Below are 20,752 nucleotides of genomic sequence, written 5' to 3' on the forward strand. Positions count from 1 at the left end.
GTTTCTGTATTCTTCCTTGTGTTTATTAGCACTCGCTTTCAGTTGCACATCAAAATACAGCGACATGTAGTGATCAAATACACACTAGCCTTTTAAACAGGAAACATGATCTGTAAATGTTCAAGAAGATTTGACTTGGAAAGCACATGTTAGGTAATTTGCACAATTCTAACTATTTAAGTTATACATTTTCTTCATTGACTAGAATTAACAAGATAGAATATATTCAAACAAGAAAAAGAAAACGAAAATGAGAAAAGTCATTTTTTTTGCAGTGTGTGGACTATATAGTAAAAAAAAAGCTCTGCTAACTAATTTGTATTTATTTTAACAGAGATCGGCAGATTAGTTTGACATAGCAACACAAAGAGGTTGCGATATGTTTGGACCAAAATAAATAAATAAATACATTTACATTGACGTTCTGGAAGCTTGTTCCCTAACATTTAGAGTAGGGGTCTGAAACTCAATTTACCTGGGGGGCCCTGGAGCTAAGGTCTGTTTGAAGTCGGACCAAATCGAATTCTGGACATAAAAGTTCCTGGAAAAATGTCCTCTAATTACTTACACCAGGCATTTCTATAGTTCGATCTTTCTGTACTGGCCCCCGGCCTCTGTCATAAAATTGATCATCTTTTGCCCGCCAGTAATGTTTGTACCAAAAAAATAAATAAATCACAATTTCGCCGAATGATGACAATAGCCCTTTGGCCACCTTGCCCTTGGCTTTCTGTGAGAATTTTAGCCCACCTCATTTCTGACATTACGACTCAAATTTAAAAAAGGAAAGTCGACTGTAAGGGCTGCCGCTCATGGTTCACAGTAGGGATGGTGTTCTTCGGATTGTACTCTTCATTCTTCTTCCTCTAAACACGCTCAGTGGAATTATGACCAAAAAGTTATATTTTGTTCTCATCTGACCACAAAACTTTCTCCCATGACTCCTCTGTATCATGCGAATGGTCATATGCAAACCACTCCGATTGAGATTGACCGCCATGTTTAGCTTCTTCCATTTTTTAATGATTGCTCCAACAGTAGACCTTTTTTCACCAAACCTTTTGGAAATTGCTCTGTAGCCTTTTCCAGCCTTGTGGAGGTGTACAATTTTGTCTCTGGTGTCTTTGGACAGCTCTTTGGTCTTCGCCATGTTACGAGTTGAAGTCTTCCTGATTGTTTGGGGTGGACAGGTGTCTTTATGCAGCTAACCACCTCAAACAGGTGCATCTGATTCAGGATGATACGTGGAGTGCAGGTGGACTTCTAATAGGCGGAGTTACAGGTCTTTCAGGGTCAGAATTCTAGATGATACACAGGTCTTCAAATACTTATTTGCAGCTTTTTTTTTTAGTTTATCTATCTCACAGTGGACATGCACCTATGATGAAAATTTCAGACCCCTCCATGATTTCTAAGTGGGAGAAATAGCAAAATAGTAGGGTGTTTAAATACTTATTTTCTTTACTGTAAGATGTTATTTGTAAAAAGGACTGTGACTCACAAGACAGCAACCTCACCGCACGCCATTGAAACAAACAAACCTTTGTGTAAAGTCATCTAAAATTCCCTTAAATTCATATAATTTAATGTAATGAATTGTTTTCTTCTCTAGTAGTCGCATCCCCGACTGACCACCTCCTTGCAGGTGGGCCTGAGGAGGAGGGTGTGCTCGTACTGCGCCGTGTAGCTTCCCTTGATGTCACAGAGGGGCGGGTACGGGTCCACGATCCCCAGGTCGCACAAATTCTTCAGCGCCAGAAGGTATTTGCTCTCCCCCGAACGGTCCAGCCAGCGGCGGCAGAACGCAAGCGTGCCGAAGTTTTCGTTGATCACGTTCAGGAGGTGCTTGCTCCTCGGCAATCTGCGAGGCGCAAATGCTTGGATTTGTCTCGTGGAGTGTTTAAGAACGAGAATTCAAAGTCGAACCTTATGGGGACGTTCCCCACGTTGAAGTTTTTCATGTAATGCGAACATTCCATGTCCTCGTAGACGGCACCGCGGCCCGTGCTGCCGAATGTCTCGATGGCGTAAACTTCGCCTTCCTGAAAAGAACATCATATATATATATATATATATATATATATATATATATATATATATATGGGGCAGCACGGCACAGTGCTGAGGTCGTGGGAACCTCCTGCGTGGGTTCAAATCCAGCTACCGGCCTTACTGTGCCGAGTTTGTATGTTCTCCCCGTGCTTGCGTGGGTTTCCTCCGACAACTCCGGTTTCCTCCCACACTCCAAAGACATGCATTTCAGGTGAATTGGCCGGTCCAAATTGTCCCTAGGTGTGACTGAGCGAGTGAGTTGTCTGTCCACGTGTGCCCTGCGATTGTCTGGCAACCAGTTCAGGGTGTCCCCTGCCCACTGGAGATGGCTGGGATGAGATTTCTGATTCTCTTCAGTGTATTAACCTGTGACATGTATTTTATATATTATATATAGTTAATCTTGTCATGTACTAGAACAGGATCAGGACCCAAACGCGTGTCGCTCTTACACAAGCCTTTTATTTTACGGGAAATGGGGAGCCATGCACGTTAGGCAGCGGTCTGGCGAAAGACAGGAAGCCAAAGACCGACGAGATCGATTCCAATTGCCCGATGGGGTCGATACTGGACAGGACAGGACAGACAGGATAGATAATGAATCAGGATATGGAAAATAAACGGGACAAACTAGATGGGAATGAAAACTGGAGAGAATAATAAACAGGACAAAAATAGACAGACGAAACTGGAAACCAATAATAAACAGGTCAAAAATAAACGGGAACAATTCTGGACTGGAAATACCAACAGGAAAAAAGGACCGAGTCAGAACCCAAGTCTTGCAGGGCAGAGGTTCGTTGACGGACTGACAAAGTAAGAGAGAGCGCACTGAGCTTGAAAAGACAGAAAGCCAATCTGTTAATCAGCTGCAGCTGGCGCTACACGGGCAGGGCCAATTGGGCGCCATGGCAACCGTGACTAATCTAAAGTAGTATCAGTTATATGATCTAGTATTATGATATGATGTAGTATAATATTTGACATTCATTTATATCAAGAGGGTAGGAATAAAAAAAGAAGAACTTATAAGTTGTCTGTCTCTGTGCCCTGCGACAGGCTGGCAACCAGTCGAGGGTGTCCGCTGCCCACTGCCCAAAGATAGCTGTGATGGGCTCTAGTACCCCCGTGGCCCTACTAAGGATAATGGATTGATGCTCTTTTTGATTCACTATCTGATAGTGCTACCCTTACTCGCGACCACAAGCTAGTAGAAACATTTTTTTTGTCCAGCAGATGCTCTTTTGTTTCCTTTTGTTACCCGCACTGCAGCGGGTAGCAGCCCAGCAACCTGCACCACAATTTTGGTAGCCAGCCGGCACGACAATCCAATAACTAGATACTGTCGCAACCGCAGATGGCGCCATCATAAAGGATTTTCAACTGGTCAGTTGGAACAAATCCTGGCCGTCGTTAAGATATTACCTCTCTATCTACTCTCGGGACAACTGTGCTATAGACACACATCACAAATATTTTAGTGAAGTTACTTTTGTTTGCTATGTTGAGAAAAAATAGCTAAAAACTGGATGATAGCCGATGGGACTTTGGGGTTATCTGCTGCCACATATTTGTAAATGAGAAATGGTGAGCTGATAAAACAGACTTTGGCTATCTAACTCCTCGCAGCCCCCTGGCACACCCAACACGACCAGCACACAGAAACAAAACACACAATTAGCTAACAAAGTCGACCCCGTCGAAAATTGCTGCATCAGCGGGATCGTCGTCCTGGTCGGTCAGCTACACGCTTAAGGTCGAGAAGTTTGACGCTGCACTTTTCCAATTTAAATTATTTGTGTACGGATAAAGTCACCCCCAGCTGTCATACTGCAGCAAAAGTACATGCTGCTAATGCTAGCTTTGTGGACATGAAGACTAGCCGCTAATCGTAGGGTCCTAGATGTGGTAGCTTTCTCCCAAATTTTAACATGGATGCTAGCACTTAAAGCTCTGCTTTCAGACTGAACCTTTTGCTTCTAACACTTGTGTTGGAGACAGTAGTCACGAATACTAGCTGTTAGTCGGCAATGCTAGGGTGGAGCATGTGACCGATAGCCGCTAATGCTTGCTTTATAGACACTTGTAGCTAATGCTTGGCTTTCAGACTTGACCCCTTGCTACTATTGCTACCCTAGCAGACAGTAGTCACCTCAACTAGCTGTTGGTCGCTAATATTAGGGTGGAAGGTGTGGTTACTACACGCTAATGCTTGCATCATGAAGATTAGCGGCTAATCCTAGCCTTTCTTACTTGACCGATTGCTACCAATGCTATCCTTGTGGGCATAGAGAGTTGCAGCTAGATGCTAATGCCAAGGGTCCAATCCATTGTTGAAATTGTGTGACAAAGTTGTGGCTTATAGTCCAGAAATGACGGTACCTAAGACAGGCAAAATTTCAGGTAAGATTTTTTTGCAGCCTTAATAATTTTACACTTTATGTCCTACCAGGACGAATTATCGACAATGTTTTCATTCTGACGTTCAACCCAAAATATGACTCTGTTGGAGGATGCTGTGTCGTTGCTGTTATGGACTTTTTATACAAATTTCAAAATGTTATCTATTGTTCTCCTTTATTAATGTTTAGTATGTTTGTGTACTGTTACCCAATGCTAAATCTATTCCACATTGGTCATCCTGGATGAGGGATTACCACTTGTAAGGCCCCTTTTCAAGGTTTCTTATTTTCTTCTGCTGAGGTTTTGAGTTTTTCCTTGCCCGCATGTTGATTTAAGATCAGGCGATGGTGTCATTGTAAACCTGTGCAGTCCTTTGATACATTTTGTGATTAAGGGCTATACAAATAAATGAAATGACTTGACCTGACTCCAAAGATGTGGATATTTCCTTCCTTCCTTCCTTCCTTCCTTTCTAGATTTCCTTCCTTCCTTTCTAGATTTCCTTCCTTCCTTTCTAGATTTCCTTCCTTCCTTTCTGTCTTTCAAGATTTGTCTCAATTCTGATGCTTATTTTAACAAAGGAATATTTGCCTTAAATAAAACATGTTCAAAATGCCCAATTGGCTACATTTGTAATTTACACACCTCCATCCTTGTAGCTTCTCCGCCTTTGACGATGGGAACGGTTTTTCCCGCATGTATCCTGTAGCGCCCGATGGAATGACCGTTAAGGTTCCTGATTGGCTTCACTGAAAAAAAACAATGTTAGCGTGTCAGTGATAAGCCTTTCCCATGACTCTCATCACCTTGATAGTTTTTTCCATCTATTTCCACTTCGTAGGACTCCATCACCTCCTGAATGGTTTCGCCGATATCACACAGACGCACGTCGATACCTGCGCACTAGGTGTATGTTTTAATTGTTTTTATTTCAAACCTGAATAGCGTTGGTGTTGCGGTGTCACCTTACTTTGATGCCAGTGTTCGTGGCATCCCTCACAGCCTCCAGCAGACAGTCATATTTTGGGTTAAATGTCAGGGTGAAAGCACAGTCGATAATTCGTCCTGGTAGGAAATAAAATGTAAAATTCTTAAGGCTGCAAAATCTTACCTCATTGGCTGAAAATTTTCCGTTCTTATGTACTGTCATTTCTGGACTATAAGTCACAACTTTGTCACACAATTTCGACAATGCAGTTTACGCAGAGATGCCGCTAAGGTAAGTAAAGTCAAGTCATGTTTATTTGTGACGCCTAAGGAGTCTCAAAGGGCTGAACAGACCACAGATTATTGCAAACTACAAGTCAAGTCGAGTCATTTTTATTTGTATAGCCCTTAATCACAAAGTACACAACAACAGACTATTATGCCACCATCCCCTGATCTAAAACCTACATGAGGGAAATGAAAAACTCAAAAACCTCAACATGAGGAAATTGAAGATTCTAGCTAATCCCATCCATCCATTATCTGCACCGCTTATCCTTAGTAGGGTCGCGGGGTGCTGGAGCCCATCCCAGCTATCTTCGGGCAGTGGGCAGGGGACACCCTCAACTGGTTGCCAGCCAGTCGCAGGGAACACAGAGACAGACAACTTACTTGCTCATTCACACCTAGGGACATTTTGGACCGGCCAATTAACCTGAAATGCATGTTTTTGGAATGTGGGAGGAAACCGGAGTGCCCGGAGGAAACCCCCGCAAGCACGGGGAGAACATGCAAACTCCACAAAAGTTGTAGCTCACAACCTCAGAACTGTGCCGCATATGCGCTAACCACTGCGCCGCTCTTCTAGCTAATCTCAGATTATCTTAATTTCAATCAAAATGCATGACAAATTTGTTATTATAAAAAGCTAAACTATAGGATGCAATGGTATATTTGCATGGTCTTCATTTCCTAATGCCCGCCAGAGTCCCTTGAGCAGATAAGACAAGAGCGAAACAAGTGGTCTTGGGAAAGATGCAAGTCACAACAGTCAATGAAAAAAGTTAAACGCAAGTGTCACAACCAGAACGGGGACAGGACCCACTTGCCCGTTGAGTTTTATTGGAAGAAAGAGAAAGGGTTGCGCCCACGATCCGGTGATTGCTGGACGCGGAAAACAGGTCGCTCTGATCGCGGAAGTGGATCTTCCGTGGCGAGCGATGGCGGTGTCGGGAACGGAAAAACGGGTCAATAGAGCAAAAACGTGGTCGGGGTCCGAAGCGAGTCGTAAGACAGGAAAGGAGAGTAGACGTTGTCGGGAACAAAAAGAGGTCGAAGCCGGGGGACAGACTGTAGCAAAAAACGGGACAGGTGGGAGTCAGGGTCGAAAAAGGGTTGCCTTGTATACACAGAGTTTCGCAGACGGACTGACAACAGGGGACGGATAGGACTGGGTTTAAATAGTGACAGGAAGCCAATCAAATCGTGGCGGTTGGCGCCAAATGAGCGGGCACAGCTGAGTCACATCAGTAATCATGACAGCAAGTTATAGTGCATTGTACATGAATCAAACTACCATAAACTGATCCTCATGATACAAAATTCAATATGATACAGCTGTAAAGTTTAAAGCAATCGAATTGGCCGATAAAGAAGGAAATAGGGCTGCTGCATGTAAACTTGATGAATTTGTAGTAAGATGCTGGAAATGGCAGATTAAAAAAAAGCTTATAGGGATAACAAAAGCAGGTGGCCCCGAACTCATTCTTAAAGGATAGTTGAACACACGTGGAGCAGGTAGTCAAGGTGTTTCCACTGTGGGTAGCTGGGCACAGGCGTTTATAGTTGGGTTCAGAGTATGTATGTACGAAATGTGTTTTCTCTTTTGAAAATGTTTTGGGTGGGACTTATGGTCAGGCGGCTCTTATTTGCTTTTTTGCCAAGGCTTCCACGCCAAATTCCCCAGGTGGTGGACGCCAGGTGTGCATCAGGTTTACCATGTGTCATGATTACTGATGCGAGGCACCTGAGCCCGCTCCTTTGGCGCCAACTGCCCCGGGCACCGATTGGCTACCTGTCACTTTTTATACCCCTGTCTTCCTGTCACCGGTGGTCATTCTGTCTGCAAACCTCAGCTTACGCTAGGCAAGCTTCTCGACCCTGACTTTCTCCTGTTCTGATTTACGTCTGTTTCCTGGCTCCGACCCCTTTTTCGATCTCGACCACGATTTTTGCTCCCCCGTCCCGGCTACTGACCTGTTTTTTCCGCTCTCGACACCGCCATCCCTCGCCACGGAAATATCACTTCCGCGTCTGAGCAACCTGCTCCCCGCGACCAGCGATCTACGGATCGTGCGTACTATCCGTTCCCTTTTTCCTAATAAAACTAAGAGAAACGCACGCAAGTGGGTCCTGTCTCCGTTCTGGTCTTGACACAATGTAAGAAATGAGCGTGAATGAGTTCCTTTTGATGACTTTTTAAGCTTGAAATTCTGGCGTTGCTGGTACGAAGACAAAATTGATTTTCTCTCTTATATTTGACTTTGAATCAGGTGCGCTCTGTAGTTTGGAAATTACGGTAATCAAAATGAGCATATTTTTCTGCCAATGGAGTCACTCGATTTTGCATGGTCGTCAGAATGATGTCGGTTGATGGAAGTCACGTGGTCCCTGTCCGCGTGCGCTTTACCGTTGATGTGAGTGCCGAAATCAATTTTGCAGACGTCGTCGTATTGCAGCCTGGTGGGGTCCCCCGCGTTGGGGGTGTAGTGGGCGGCACAGTGGTTGATGGAGCAACCGGTGGGGAAGGCCAAGCCCGCTCTCAGCCCATTCTCCTTAATCAGCTTCCTGGAGCAATCTTCCAGCTTCTCACTTGCGGATGAATTAGAATTAAGCATTTGGAGCAGGGGGCTTGAACTCAATTGAGTTGGGGGCCGTCAGATCTCGGGCCTGGGTGAAGTTGGGTCAAAATAAGGGCCCACCCCCTCCAAAAAAATCCACTGTTCTTAAATATCTTTACAAAGAATTCCATACAAATTAAAATCAATGTTGAGGAACAAATTAATCCATAATTCATGTAAAGTTTAAAGGGACAGTGTGTATTATTTTGTGCGTCAAAATACATAAGCGTGAATTTTTTTGAGAAATTTGATTTGATATAGCATGAGGCTCACCTACAGGGAGCTTACAATATTGTCAGCCATCTTGCTGCTATGGGTACCCAAAAAAATACAGGAACTATTTTCTTTTTTGCTCTTTTGTTTCATTCTTTTTCTGTTTTTCTTTTCTTAGTTTTTTCTCTTTTTGTTTTTTTTTCTTCTTTTTTTTCCTTTCCACCAAATTTTTCTTTTGTTCCAGTTTTCTTTTCTTTTTTGTTCTTTTACCTTTGCTTTTGTTCTTTTTCTCTTTATTCTTTATTTTTTCTTCTTTTTTAACTTTTTTCCTCCCATTTCTTTGTGTCCCTTCTTTCCCCCTTTTCTTTTCTTTCTTCTCAAAAGGAAAGAATGGAGAGAAAATGTTTTCCTTCTTGTTCACTTTAAGTCTCCGTAGTTTGTTTTCTATGTTTGTCACGGTTGCCACGGCGCCCAATTGGCCCCGCCCATTGACAGATTGGCTTTCCGTCTATTTAACCCTACCTCCGACTTATCTCCTTCTCTTTCTTCCTCTCTTTTATTCTTTCTTTCTCTCTTTTATTATTTCTTTCTTTCTTTCTTTCATCTTTCACTCTTCTTTTGCTTTCTTTCTCATTCTATCTTTGTCACGGTTGCCAGGGCGCCCAATTGGCCCCGCCCGTGTGGCACCAGCTGCGGCTCGTTGACAAATTGGCTTCCCTTATATTTTAGCTCAGTGCTCTCAAGCTTCCTTTGTCAGCCTGTCAACGAACCTCTGCCCCGCAAGACGTGGGTTTTGACTCGGTCCTGTTTCCTGTTTGTATTTCCTGTCCGGTATTGTCCCCGTTTATTTTGTCCTGTTTAATATCGGTTTACAGTTTCGTTCCCGTCCAGTTTGTCCAGTTTAATTTTGATATCCTGTTTTGATATTAATCTGTCCCATCCTGTCCGGTATCGACCAGATCTGTCCGATATCTGCTCGGGCAATTTGTATCGATCTCGTCGGCCTTTGGCTTCCTGTCATTCCACGCCAGACTGCTGCCTAACATGCATGACTCCCCATTTCCCGTAAAATAAAAGGCTTGTGTGAGAAACGTCACGCATTTGGGTCCTGTTCCGGTTCATGACAGAGCGTCTGTATTTGTTTTTCAAAATGTGGGGATACACACACATTGACAACCTTGTGCTGTTTATTACTCGTTTTTGGTTGCACTGCATGACACAGCAACATCTAGTGGTGAAATAATACACACTGTCCCTTTTATGTAAGTGCAGGTCATGCAAATGATAATTTCATTTATTACTGTTTAATTTATTTTCATATTAATCGTTAATGTGCTTTATTTTTTGATCTTATGTGTAGAAAAGTTTTAAAAATATATTTGAGAATGGTCGAATGTTTTTCTCCAGCTTTTTTTGCAGAAAACGCAATTTGGGCCAACATCAACCAGACCCTAGTTCCTGCGGATCCCAAGTCAATTAAGTTTAAGACCCCTGATTTAGGGTCCAGGGGATGAAGGCGGGGCTTAAGGTCTCACCAGATATCAATCATGGTCATGCCCGGTTTGATCCAGGTCCTCACGTACGAGCGAACTTGGCGGTGAGCCTCGGCCGCCTGTCTGAATTCGTTCCACATTTCCCGGTTGGCCGAGTCAAGAGCTCGCTTCTCCTCGCTGGACGTCCGCCAGGCCGCACTGCGCCTGAAGGACAAAAAGGACACGATCGCAATTGTGATTAGTGCCAAAAATGTGTAAAGGTGTAGCGGGGTGAATGTACCCGTCTTTGGAAGGTGGATATTCGCTCTCCTCTCCTTTGGGGAAGTCTCCTCGGGGGTAAAGCTGGCAAATAGGGACGGAGGGAGGGTCTGTCTGACCCTTCGCTTTGGCCCACAAAAAAAGAAAGAAATGTGCTCAGAAACTGGACTAAAGGATTTTTAGAATTTGATAATTATGCAATGCAATTATTTCTTCAATAAAACAAGAAAAATAATCCCTAAATTTATCAAATTAATTATCCATCCATCCATCCATCATCTGCACCACTTATCCTCAGTAGGTTCGCGGGGGTGCTGGAGCCCATCCCAGCTATCTTCGGGCCGGGGACACCCTGAACTGCTTGCCAGCCAGTCGCAGGGCACACAACTCACTTGCTTATTCACACTGAGGGACAATTTGGACCCGCCAATTAACCTTCTTGGAATGTGGCAGAAAACCGGAGTACCCGGAGGAAACCCATGCAAGCACGGTGAGAACATGCAAACTCCACACTGGAAGACAGGTAGCTGGATTCGATCCCATGTCCTCAAAACTGTGCCACGGATGCACTAACTATTCAGCTGCTGTGCCGCCCTCAATTTAATTATTTATTACAAAACTATACACAATAAAACAAAATAAAATATAAGTAACCCAAATAATAAAAACAATTATTAAATTGAGCAAACTCTTCTGTAATAAAATAAGAAAATTATCCTTCAATTGAAACAAAATATATATTTTTTTCTCTACTATGGTAAAAAAAAATCCTTAAATTGAGCTATACTATAATGAAATCAGAAATATAATCCTTAAATTAAAATATCATTTTTATTATTTCTCTAATAAGAAGAAAAAAATGATTATCGTTATATTGAGTGATTCAATCCTAATCTAAAGTATTAAGATTAAAGAAGAAATACGTTCTCAAGCTGAGCAATATTGTCTGTATTAAAACGTGAAGAATAATCCTAAAATTGAAAGACATATTTTTCTTAATTCCTCTCTAAAATAGGGGAAATTATAGTTTGATGATAGTTTAAATGTGCCTTTGTATGATTTTATCCTTATTAGTACCTTAACAAAGCCAAAGATTATATCTAGGTGCTGTTTGTTTTCTTGCAACAATTGTATCCCCTTTGGGCCCGCTAACTATTAATCAAGATGGCCTTTGCTCTGGTGCTGGGAAGTCCGGGGAAGAGCTTACAATTGTATCCTCTTGGAGTCCGCGAACTATGAATCAAGATTGCCTCTGCTTTGGTGCTGGGAAGTGCAGGGAAGAGCTTTCCTCCTACATTCCTTTCACAGTGCATTGTAAATTTTGTGTGACAAAGTTTCGCTTTCCTTACTGATCGGTTATTATGCTCACACGCCATCTAGCGACCAGCATTATTCACTTCATTTAAATATGCGTTTTCTGTCTTAACCAATCAGATTTGTTTCATGTATTAACGTGATCAGATGTGTTGTTTTATGTCTGTGTTCCCAAATAAATTAGTCTCTAGCCATTGGGGGAGTGTTATGGCCTGTAATCAAACTTTTAAAAAATCAAATCAAATGAAATTAATAATATGTGGCCCGCCAGTACTGTCTACCACAGTATGCACCGGTAATAGATTTTTGTGAGAATTTTAGCCCACCCCCAATTCTGACACGCCGACTGTAACTAAAAAAAGGAAAGTTGACTGTGAGGGTCGCCTTTTCCAGGAAGTGGAAATCAGAGTATTTTTTCACCAAATTCCGAAACGACTGCATCTGCCAAATTTGCCAAAAGACTGGCTATTTCCAAAGAATATAATATCAAGAGTCACTGGCAGCCGAAACATGCAGACTACAAAAATCTAACTGGAAACGAACGCAATGAAAAGGTGAGGCAACTTGAAGCTGTTTTAACAGTACAGCAGCTCTTTATCACGAGACCCTGCGAGTCAAATAAAAATGCTACAAAGGCGAGCTACGAGGTCGCAACGCTGATTGCCGAATACTGCAAACCTTTCACGGAGGGTGAATTCATTTAAACTGTTCGAAGAATTTCAGGCTGAATAGTTGGCCTTTATTCATTTTCTGCTTACCAAATCTTTTAATTTTTCTGGAAAGTTTGGACAGATCTGACCAATGGGGTCATACTTTTATTTTCTGCAGGGTATTTGATAATAAAATACATTCTTGCACTCAAAAATATACGATGGGATAATTTCTCAAATCAAAAACAAAACAAAAAACACAATATATTGAAGCACAAAGTAACACAACTCTAAACATTAAGGACAACTCACATCCTTTTTTATTTTTCCTCTTTTTCTTCTTCTTGGCAGCAACGTCGTCTCCATCGTAATCTGCCAACAGTGAAGACCCGAGTCAGCGATTTTGGGTTTTGTTATATCGCCATGACGACGGGGACTACACCTTTATCTTGACCGTCCTCATCCGGTTCGTCTTTGTCCTCCAGCGTGACGCTCGCCAGCCGTTGGACCACTTCCGACACTTTTGCGGCCTGACCCTCTTCGCCGTCTGTGTCGTTTGACGCCGCGCCTGCAAAGCCGAGGTAGGAGCTCGAGCCTGAATCCAAGCCCGACCCGAATTTTGGCCTGGTGTCAATCATTACGTTCTGGTTGGACTTCTCTCTTGCTGATTTTTTTTATTTTTTTTTTTATCCATCCGTCAATGTTTTTGTTTGTCTCTCAGCCTCTCTCTCTCTCTCTCTCTCTCTCTCTTGAAATGTTGCACTAGATTTTTAAGGACGCACTGTTGCTGTGGTTTATGGCCCAATTTTTAACCTGTCAAAATGACGGTCTTAAAATTTTTCTGTCAAATCTTAATAAAAACTTTCATTGATGGAAAATTGCTGCTTGATGTAACCTCTGCAGACACAGAAATAATCTTAATGGTTTATACAGTCTTGTTTGACATAGATGTGGTTACAAAAGACAGGCTTTAATTTGTTATTATAAATCACCTTTCCTCCTCTTCCTTAGTCCTCACAGGTAAATTATGAAATTTCTGGTTGGCTTCAGGCTCTGTAAAGTGAATTGGTCGGGCTTGGGCTGAGTCAGGCTTTATTGCCTGCGAGCCTGGGTCAGGATGTATTTCTTTCAGGTCCGATCTTGCCTCTACTGTTTGACCCAAACAGTCAAGAACACACTCACATTCACCAAACATTCATTCCACTTCGCTCTTCCCAACCTGAAACCTAACATTATGCCCACAGCACAACAAGGGGTGAGTTGCTGTGCAAATCAACCCTTCATCAGCATAGAGGCCCAACAGCATACCCTGGTTTACCCCCTCTGCATCACATGCGTCGATATCAGTCATTCTTAACTATCCTACTTAACCCTCTGCACACACTTTTGCATTCATAAATGGACTGACCTCACATCCAGAGCATGTTTCACCCTATCCATCCAACCATATTTGGGCCTTCCTCTCTTATATTTCCCACCACTTCTGCACTACATACTCTTTTAGTCAAACAGCCTTCATCCATCTCATCTCATCAGCTGCACCACTTATCCTCAGTAGGGTCGCGGGGACAGCCTTCATCCATTCTTTCAAAATGTCCAAGTCATTTCAAAACATTTTCATCAACCCCCTCAGCAAGCTCTTTCACCACACCAGTTCGTCTCCTTACTTCCTCCTAAATAATGTCCTAAATAATGGTTTCAAAACAAGGTGCAAGGTTTTCAAACGACAGTGGGACCTTTATAAGAGCAACTATAAATACAATAATTTCAGTATACGAGGTTTTCTGGAACAAAAACCGTAAAACGAGCAAATCGGGCTTTGAGCACAAACCCGGAATGAAATAAGCTTGCATGTACTTTACTAAGTTTGGGGGATTTTCCCTTCAGAAAAAATATTTTCATCCAGAAAATGATTTTTAGCAAAATATCTTCCTTTTTCTCATGGAACTGAATTTTTTATTTGTATTTTTTTAGGGAATTTCAATCATTTTTTCGACCCCTGACTCCCGCCTGTCCCGTTTGTCTCCAGCTACAACCTGTTTTGATCCTGACCACGTCTGCTCTCCCGTCCCAGCTATCGACCTGTTTTTCAGTCATTGACACCGCCATCGCTCGCTACGGAAGATCCACTTCCGTGTTCCGATCACAATCCGGGTACGAGAGCGACTTGCTTCCCGTGCCCAGCAAACACCGGATAGTGGGCACATCCCTTCCTCTATCTTTTAATAAAACTTGTGGAATACGTCACGCTAGTGGGTCCTGTTTCCGTTCTGGTCCTGACATTTCATTGCATTTAAATTTCTTATTTTCGATAATTAATTTTAAAGTTTTTTTTTTTTACTTGAATGCTTTGTAAATATACTTTTTCTGATAATAAAATAGTCATTTAATCTATCTATTTTTTATCTATTTATACATCTATCAAAAAACATAGGCAAAGGCTAAACATTTACTGTTTTATGAAAATGAATTGTATTTAAATCTTATTATCCCTGCATAATTTTATCTTGTATTTTTTGTAGGTTTCTTACTACTTTATAATTATATATTTTCCTTAAACTAAAGTAATTCAAGAGTATTTGTCATGGTTGTCATGGCGCCCAATTGGCCCCACCCGTGTGACGCCAGCTGCAGCTTGTTGACAGATTGGCTCCCTGTCAGTATTTAAATTCTGTCCTGTCAGTCCCCTTTTGTCGGTCTGTCTGCAAATCTCCGTTTTTACACGGCAAGCCCTTTTTTGCCTGCCTTGTGTTTTTGCTACTGTTTTTGCTCCCGCTACGATCTGTTTGATTTCGACCACGTATACTCTCCTCTCCTGGTTTTTTACTTTTTTCCGTTCCCGACACCGCCATCGATTGCCACGGAAGTCCCACTTCTACGTCTGAGCAACCTTCTCCCTGCGACCAGCGATCTCCGGATCGTGTGTGCACTCCTTTCAATTCTTCTCAATAAAACTGCGAGAAACATTACGCGAGTGGGTCCTGTCTCCATTCTGGTCCTGACACTATTTTACAATGGAATTGAAACAAGTTTCGAATAACAAATTTAAATCATTACTGAAAACTGGGGTGGAAAAAGGCCCAAAAATTATGTCAGAAAAGAAAGAGTTCACAAATAATTTTCCTTGCTTTTCAACATTATATTTTTGGGGTTTTCTTTTTTGAAAATTCCAATGGTTTTCTTCAGTTTTTCTCACCACTCTTTGCAAAAACGTTTTTCTTTAGCAAACACGTATTTGAAAATGAATAAAGTAACAACCGTCAGGTCGGACATCGCTTACCTTGATGTATCTTCCTTCTCCTCCTCCTCTTCCTCTTCAGCTCCTCGGTGGAATTCCCGCCCAAGGTTTCCGTCTGCAAAAGTTGAAGATCCGCCATTAGCGCTCTGACTCAAATGAAGCCAGCGAAAGAGTGAGGGTGGGAGGTGAAGGGAAAAAGGGGGGGTGATAAAGGGGTAGCATATGTGTGTGTAAGGCTTATTGAGCGTACTCAAGCTTCAAACGGTGAGATGCCTACCATTTGGGTCTTCCCCTGGTGTGTCTTGGGCAAGTACAGTCTGTCAGTGCCCAACCCTTCCCAATTCCATAGAGGTTTGCTCCCCCACATAAAACAGATAGTACTGGATTCCATGGCAGGAGAATCCTCCAGATCTGACTCAGTACAGCACCTTCCTCATCTGGTCACTGTTCTTTTTCGGTCTAAAGCATCATCCCACTCTTTAAACCAGGGGTCTCCAACGTGTTGCCCGCGGGCAACAGCGTGCCCCCTAAGAACAGCTAAGGTGCCTGTGAACCTGCTCTCAAAATTGCCCACCAGTGCTGGGTCATTGTGATTTTCTTGTAAAAGGATTTTCTTTAGTCGTTTGCTGCGTCTATTTAACCCTAATCTCAACAATTAACCTGGTAATAACAGACTAACAACGTAGTAATAACATGATAAGTTGTTATTATAGAAATTCATATCAAACTGGGTGTAGTTTGCACTAATTAGTAAAAGGCCGGACACCGCTGTTTTAGAGATTCCAGATCTTAAATCACTGGGTAAAAAAATTTGGTTCCCAAATTTCGAGTAAGCTGGTTTCGTGCACTTTTACGCACTACACCACTCACGTTTTTGTTTGTTTTTTCAGGAGACGCTAAAGAATTCACAATATCCTTTAAAGGTTTTTTTTAGCACCTATATCGTGCAAGAGAATATCAATATAACAAGGGATGTGGCTGACTGTTCGGAATTCAAATTCCAAAGGTTATAGTGTCAAGAACCGGAACAGGATCAAGACCCAAACGCGTGATGTTCTCAAACAAGCCTTTTATTTTACAGGAAATGGGGAGTCATGCACTTTATGCAGCAGTGTGGCGTGAAATGATAGGAAGCCAGAGGCCGATGAGATCGATACCAATTGCCCGAGTAGATATCGGACAGAGGGGGTCAATACCGGACAGGACGGGACAGACAGACAGGATTGATAATGAAACGGGATATCGAAATAAAACAGGACAAACTAGACAGGAACGAAAACTAGAGCGAATGATAAACAGGACAAAAATAGACGGGAACGGAACTGGAAACCGATATTAAACAGGACAAAAATAAATGGGAACAAAACCGGACAGGAAATACCAACAGGAAACAGGACCGAGTCAAAACCCACATCTTGCGGGGCAGAAGTTCGTTGACGGGCTGACAAAGGAAGAATGAGAGCACTGAGCTTAAATAGACGGAAAGCCAATCTGTCAATGAGCCGCAGCTGGCGCCACACGGGCAGGGCCAATTGGGCGCCATGGCAACCGTGACATATAGTGTCAAACTGTGATCATTTACACAAGAATAAGGTTAAATCCACTCTATTGGCATGATTGTCTGCCATCTTGCTGCTAAAGGGTACCCTGAAAAAATAAAAGCCTTGTAATAGAAATGCAGAAATAAAATATCATAAAAATATAAAAAAATAGAAGGAAATGTTTGGTCACTGTAGTTTCTATTTTTTGCTGTGCTTTTTAGTACTCGTTTTTGGTTGCACAAAACAATACAGCGACATTTAGTGGGCAAGAATTACACATTGTCCCTTTAATATCATGTTATCGAACCGATATTTATCAAACAGGAAAAACTGCCTTTGTCAAAACACCTGGATTCTCCTTCTGTCTGGCTATGGCAAAATTCGTATACAGTATTCGGGTTTTTCATCCGTTGTAAAATCTTAAATATGTACACCTTATAACTGTCTTTGCTTCTTTTTATTCTTTAAAGCCATTTGAAATGTAGCCGTGCTTTTAAATATTTATTTTAGCAAAACGTTTCTAATTATGGTTGTGCATAGGGTAATTGTTGCAAGGCAGACTTAAAATTCTGGACTTTATGTTTTACTGCAGCGTCCCCTGTTGACTTGAAGCAGAACTGTTTTTGGACGAGAGTAGCATTTGGCGCAACCGTGGCACTCGGCCACAAAAGTTTTGTGTCGGTATTCTCGAAGCCTTTTAAAATATATTACTGTTTTAAAGTACTTATTAAGCAGTTTTTAGCGAACGTTTCTTAATTATCTGCACACATAATTGTTGCTAGGCAAAATTAAAGTCTAAGACTGTACGTTCTTCTGAAAAGTTCTTAGTCGATATTCTCGAAGCCACTTACGTCCAATTTGTGGCCGCAGGTAGCAAAAAGTGCCATGACGATACCCGCTTTGTGTCGCATGGTGACGGGTGCGACGCGGCTCGGACGCACTCGCGAGCGAAGCCGGCGTCGTCGTCCAAAACTCGGCTTACATTCCGCCTCCTCCACATGACTTCGTTGACGACGCTCTTGTCCCCTTACCCCATTTATTTCTTCGACCAGGTGGGCCACCATTTTATCCAGTTTCCCAAGTTTGACTTGAATGATGACTTGGACTCTTTTCGCAGCCAGCGCCACTGCGAAGTAAGAAGGGCAGAGCTGTCAATTTGGGGAAGCCTAGAGAGGAAAAGAAGGAGAAAAGGTACTTGTTAGAACCGTCAATCCTTGATAAAAAAAATATCATTTCCACAAAATTTCACCTGTGATTATTTTAGTTTTTGTTTATTAAAATTAATGGCCTGGTAAAAATTGACCGGAAGTTCCCTTGTCACTCCGATATAATGTGTCAACTTGATCAATAAAAACATTAAAAAATTAAAAAAATTACTTTTCCCTTTAACTCATATAATCTGTAAAAATGATAACATCGAATACATGTTGACCGGATGTTCTATGTTTTCGTTGTCACGCCATCTCAATGTTTCTACCTTAATTAGTATGACAGATATACTAAAATTGCAATTAGACTTTCGAAATGCCATCAACAAGAAACATTTTCTGGACATTGTTTTATCTCAATACACGTCTTTTACATAAATATATAATCTGGAAGAATGATAGGACGGAATAAAAATTGACAGGAAGTTGCATGTTCCATTGTCACTCCAATGTCCAATTAATGTTGAAGACGAATTTACAAAATTAAAAATGATAAATGAATAAAAATTTAATTGAATGGAAATTATGTTACTTCGTATGTTTTCTTCACAAGTATAATTACTATATTGTTTTTTTACTTAATGGGTAATCTTGATCATTTGGATTCAATCTCTTCCTCTTTTAGTAGCCAAATTGTATTTACACAAAGTAATAAATTCAAAGTCTCTTGCAATTTTTCCTGTATTTCTGTCAATATATTTATCATATAATCTTGTCTACACACCCGTCAATATGCAGGAGGCATTTAAATGACATCAAAATCATCAAAACACAGTTTCTTTTTTTGAATTGCGTTAGTAGTTGACAAAGATAACTACTACAGGTCCAATTTTTGTTTTTACCATAGATTTTATTCTAAACAAGTTTTAAGTGCAAAGCAGCCATACATTTACCAAAATATCCATTAGAAATCAATTATTTTTCTGGTTTTCTTCTAATTACTGTATTATACCTGTATTAAATCTATAGTAGAATTATATTCAGGCACTAATCCGATTGGAAACCGACAACTGCCAGCATTACGATTATGTAAAGCCATTTAAACGCGCACACTAATCTCAGTCGGATTGCATTTTCTATTTACTCGTACATGTATATGTTTTCAAGCAATCCGATTGCTGGAACCCATGTGAAATTTTCTTTAAAGCACCGTGGGACTACAGAGATGAATGATTCTAACAAGCTATGTCTTACCTGCTAAAAAAGCCTCATGTGTATTAGTTGATTTCTTCGGTATATCCCTGTTTTATTTTCTGCCCATCGATACATAATATATGCTACCGTTGTATCCGTCCATGTATAGTGTAAGTCTATGCTTTCGGCGCACCACGCACGACCAAATCTTGCAAACATACAAGACATGTTTAGAGTTATTTGTTTGTCGTTAGATATGTAAACAATGCATTTGGATTGCTCCAGATGTCCAATATTCCGTTATCAGTCGTCTCTGTTTCTCCCGTTTTCCATACATTTCAGCTTTTATACTGGAACATTAGATGTACTAATCTGTCCAATTCACGTTTTTTTCTGCTTCAGCAAGTCCGAAAATGGCAAACAATTGAAACTTTTGAAAAAAATCAAAAGCGACGATTTTCCCGAGACTTCCACCAAGGAGGAAACATGCGAAGATGACTCGGCGGAAGATGAGAACGAGGACCCGTTGGCCAGCCAGAAGCGGGCTGCCCCTAAACTGCTGAACGAACTTGGCCGCCTACTCCACCGCAACCGGGGCTTTGCCGTGCAGGCGGGAGATATCCTTAACTACACGGCCGACGCCGCGCTTAAGTTGCGCAAGACCGATAAAGACGCGGCCCGGCTCAAGGCGGCCAGGAGGAATAAGGCTCAGAAGAAGGCCAACCGAGACAACATAGGTCAGGACGGTTTTGTTATTTGGATTTTCGGGGCCAATCATAAATTGCCAACTTTTCGTGAACCCATAACTGATGCGATCATAATGCAATATGTGTAATATATAAATGCGTAATATTGTTGCTATTGTGTGAAAAATTATATATACACATGTATATATTTATAAATTATATATATTTGAAGACTGTTATTATTGCATGTTTTACATTAAAAGTTCAATAATTTTTTCTCATTTAATACCCAAAGTCTCATTTTCATGTCATTTCCATTTTCTTTTTTTTTTCAACCATTTTACTTTTCTTCCTCAGATGATACTTCTATTGATGATTCTGGTGAGTACGCATGAGCTTTATTCATCTATCAATTTATTCAACCGTCCATTCATCAACACTTTACGTGGTTGTTTGGATTTCATTCACCTGTTCTCTTTTAGCTGTCAGCCCCACAAACCTCGATGAGATGATGTCCAGCAGCAATCAAGATCCTGGTCAGTGACAGAGCCATATTTATACAAAATAAGGTCTTAAATCTACTTGAGATGGTCATTTTGGTGTGTGCAGATTGGTATGCTATGCCACTTCAGGCTTTGGGTGAACACACGCCTCCTCCCAGAGGTTTGTGCCAGTGGGTGGTGGAGAGACTCAAGGCCAGCGCAAGTCCACAGTCAGTTTCTTGTTATTTCCTGT

General features: G+C 41.6%; 2 protein-coding genes across 2 annotated transcripts in view; one reads left to right on the top strand and one right to left on the bottom strand.

Moving 5' to 3' along the window:
* Positions 1 to 17,967, bottom strand: LOC148363152 (methionine aminopeptidase 2-like; the record flags this gene model as incomplete). Its single annotated transcript, XM_088340603.1, is given in 12 exon segments — positions 1 to 1,862; positions 1,865 to 2,042; positions 5,101 to 5,204; positions 5,262 to 5,358; positions 5,426 to 5,520; positions 8,072 to 8,253; positions 10,031 to 10,192; positions 10,269 to 10,371; positions 12,523 to 12,582; positions 12,653 to 12,834; positions 15,491 to 15,563; positions 17,841 to 17,967. Coding segments are annotated over 12 exon segments (1,617 nt in total), but the record flags the coding sequence as incomplete, so codon positions are not given.
* LOC148363153 (uncharacterized protein C3orf20-like) overlaps positions 17,873 to 20,752 on the top strand; it is a 13,727-nt gene continuing 10,847 nt past the window's right edge. The window contains exons 1-6 of the mRNA XM_088340712.1: positions 17,873 to 18,041; positions 18,107 to 18,180; positions 19,734 to 20,068; positions 20,375 to 20,398; positions 20,500 to 20,553; positions 20,627 to 20,729. Of these exons, the coding sequence (XP_088196838.1) occupies positions 17,988 to 18,041; positions 18,107 to 18,180; positions 19,734 to 20,068; positions 20,375 to 20,398; positions 20,500 to 20,553; positions 20,627 to 20,729 (644 nt within the window). The 5' untranslated portion in view covers positions 17,873 to 17,987. The remainder of the gene's footprint in view (positions 18,042 to 18,106; positions 18,181 to 19,733; positions 20,069 to 20,374; positions 20,399 to 20,499; positions 20,554 to 20,626; positions 20,730 to 20,752) is intronic.

This window comes from Urocampus carinirostris, chromosome 7, assembly GCF_059441175.1.
Source record: "Urocampus carinirostris isolate Australia breed hairy pipefish chromosome 7, RoL_Ucar_1.0, whole genome shotgun sequence".
Classification (NCBI taxonomy): Eukaryota; Metazoa; Chordata; class Actinopteri; order Syngnathiformes; family Syngnathidae; genus Urocampus; species Urocampus carinirostris.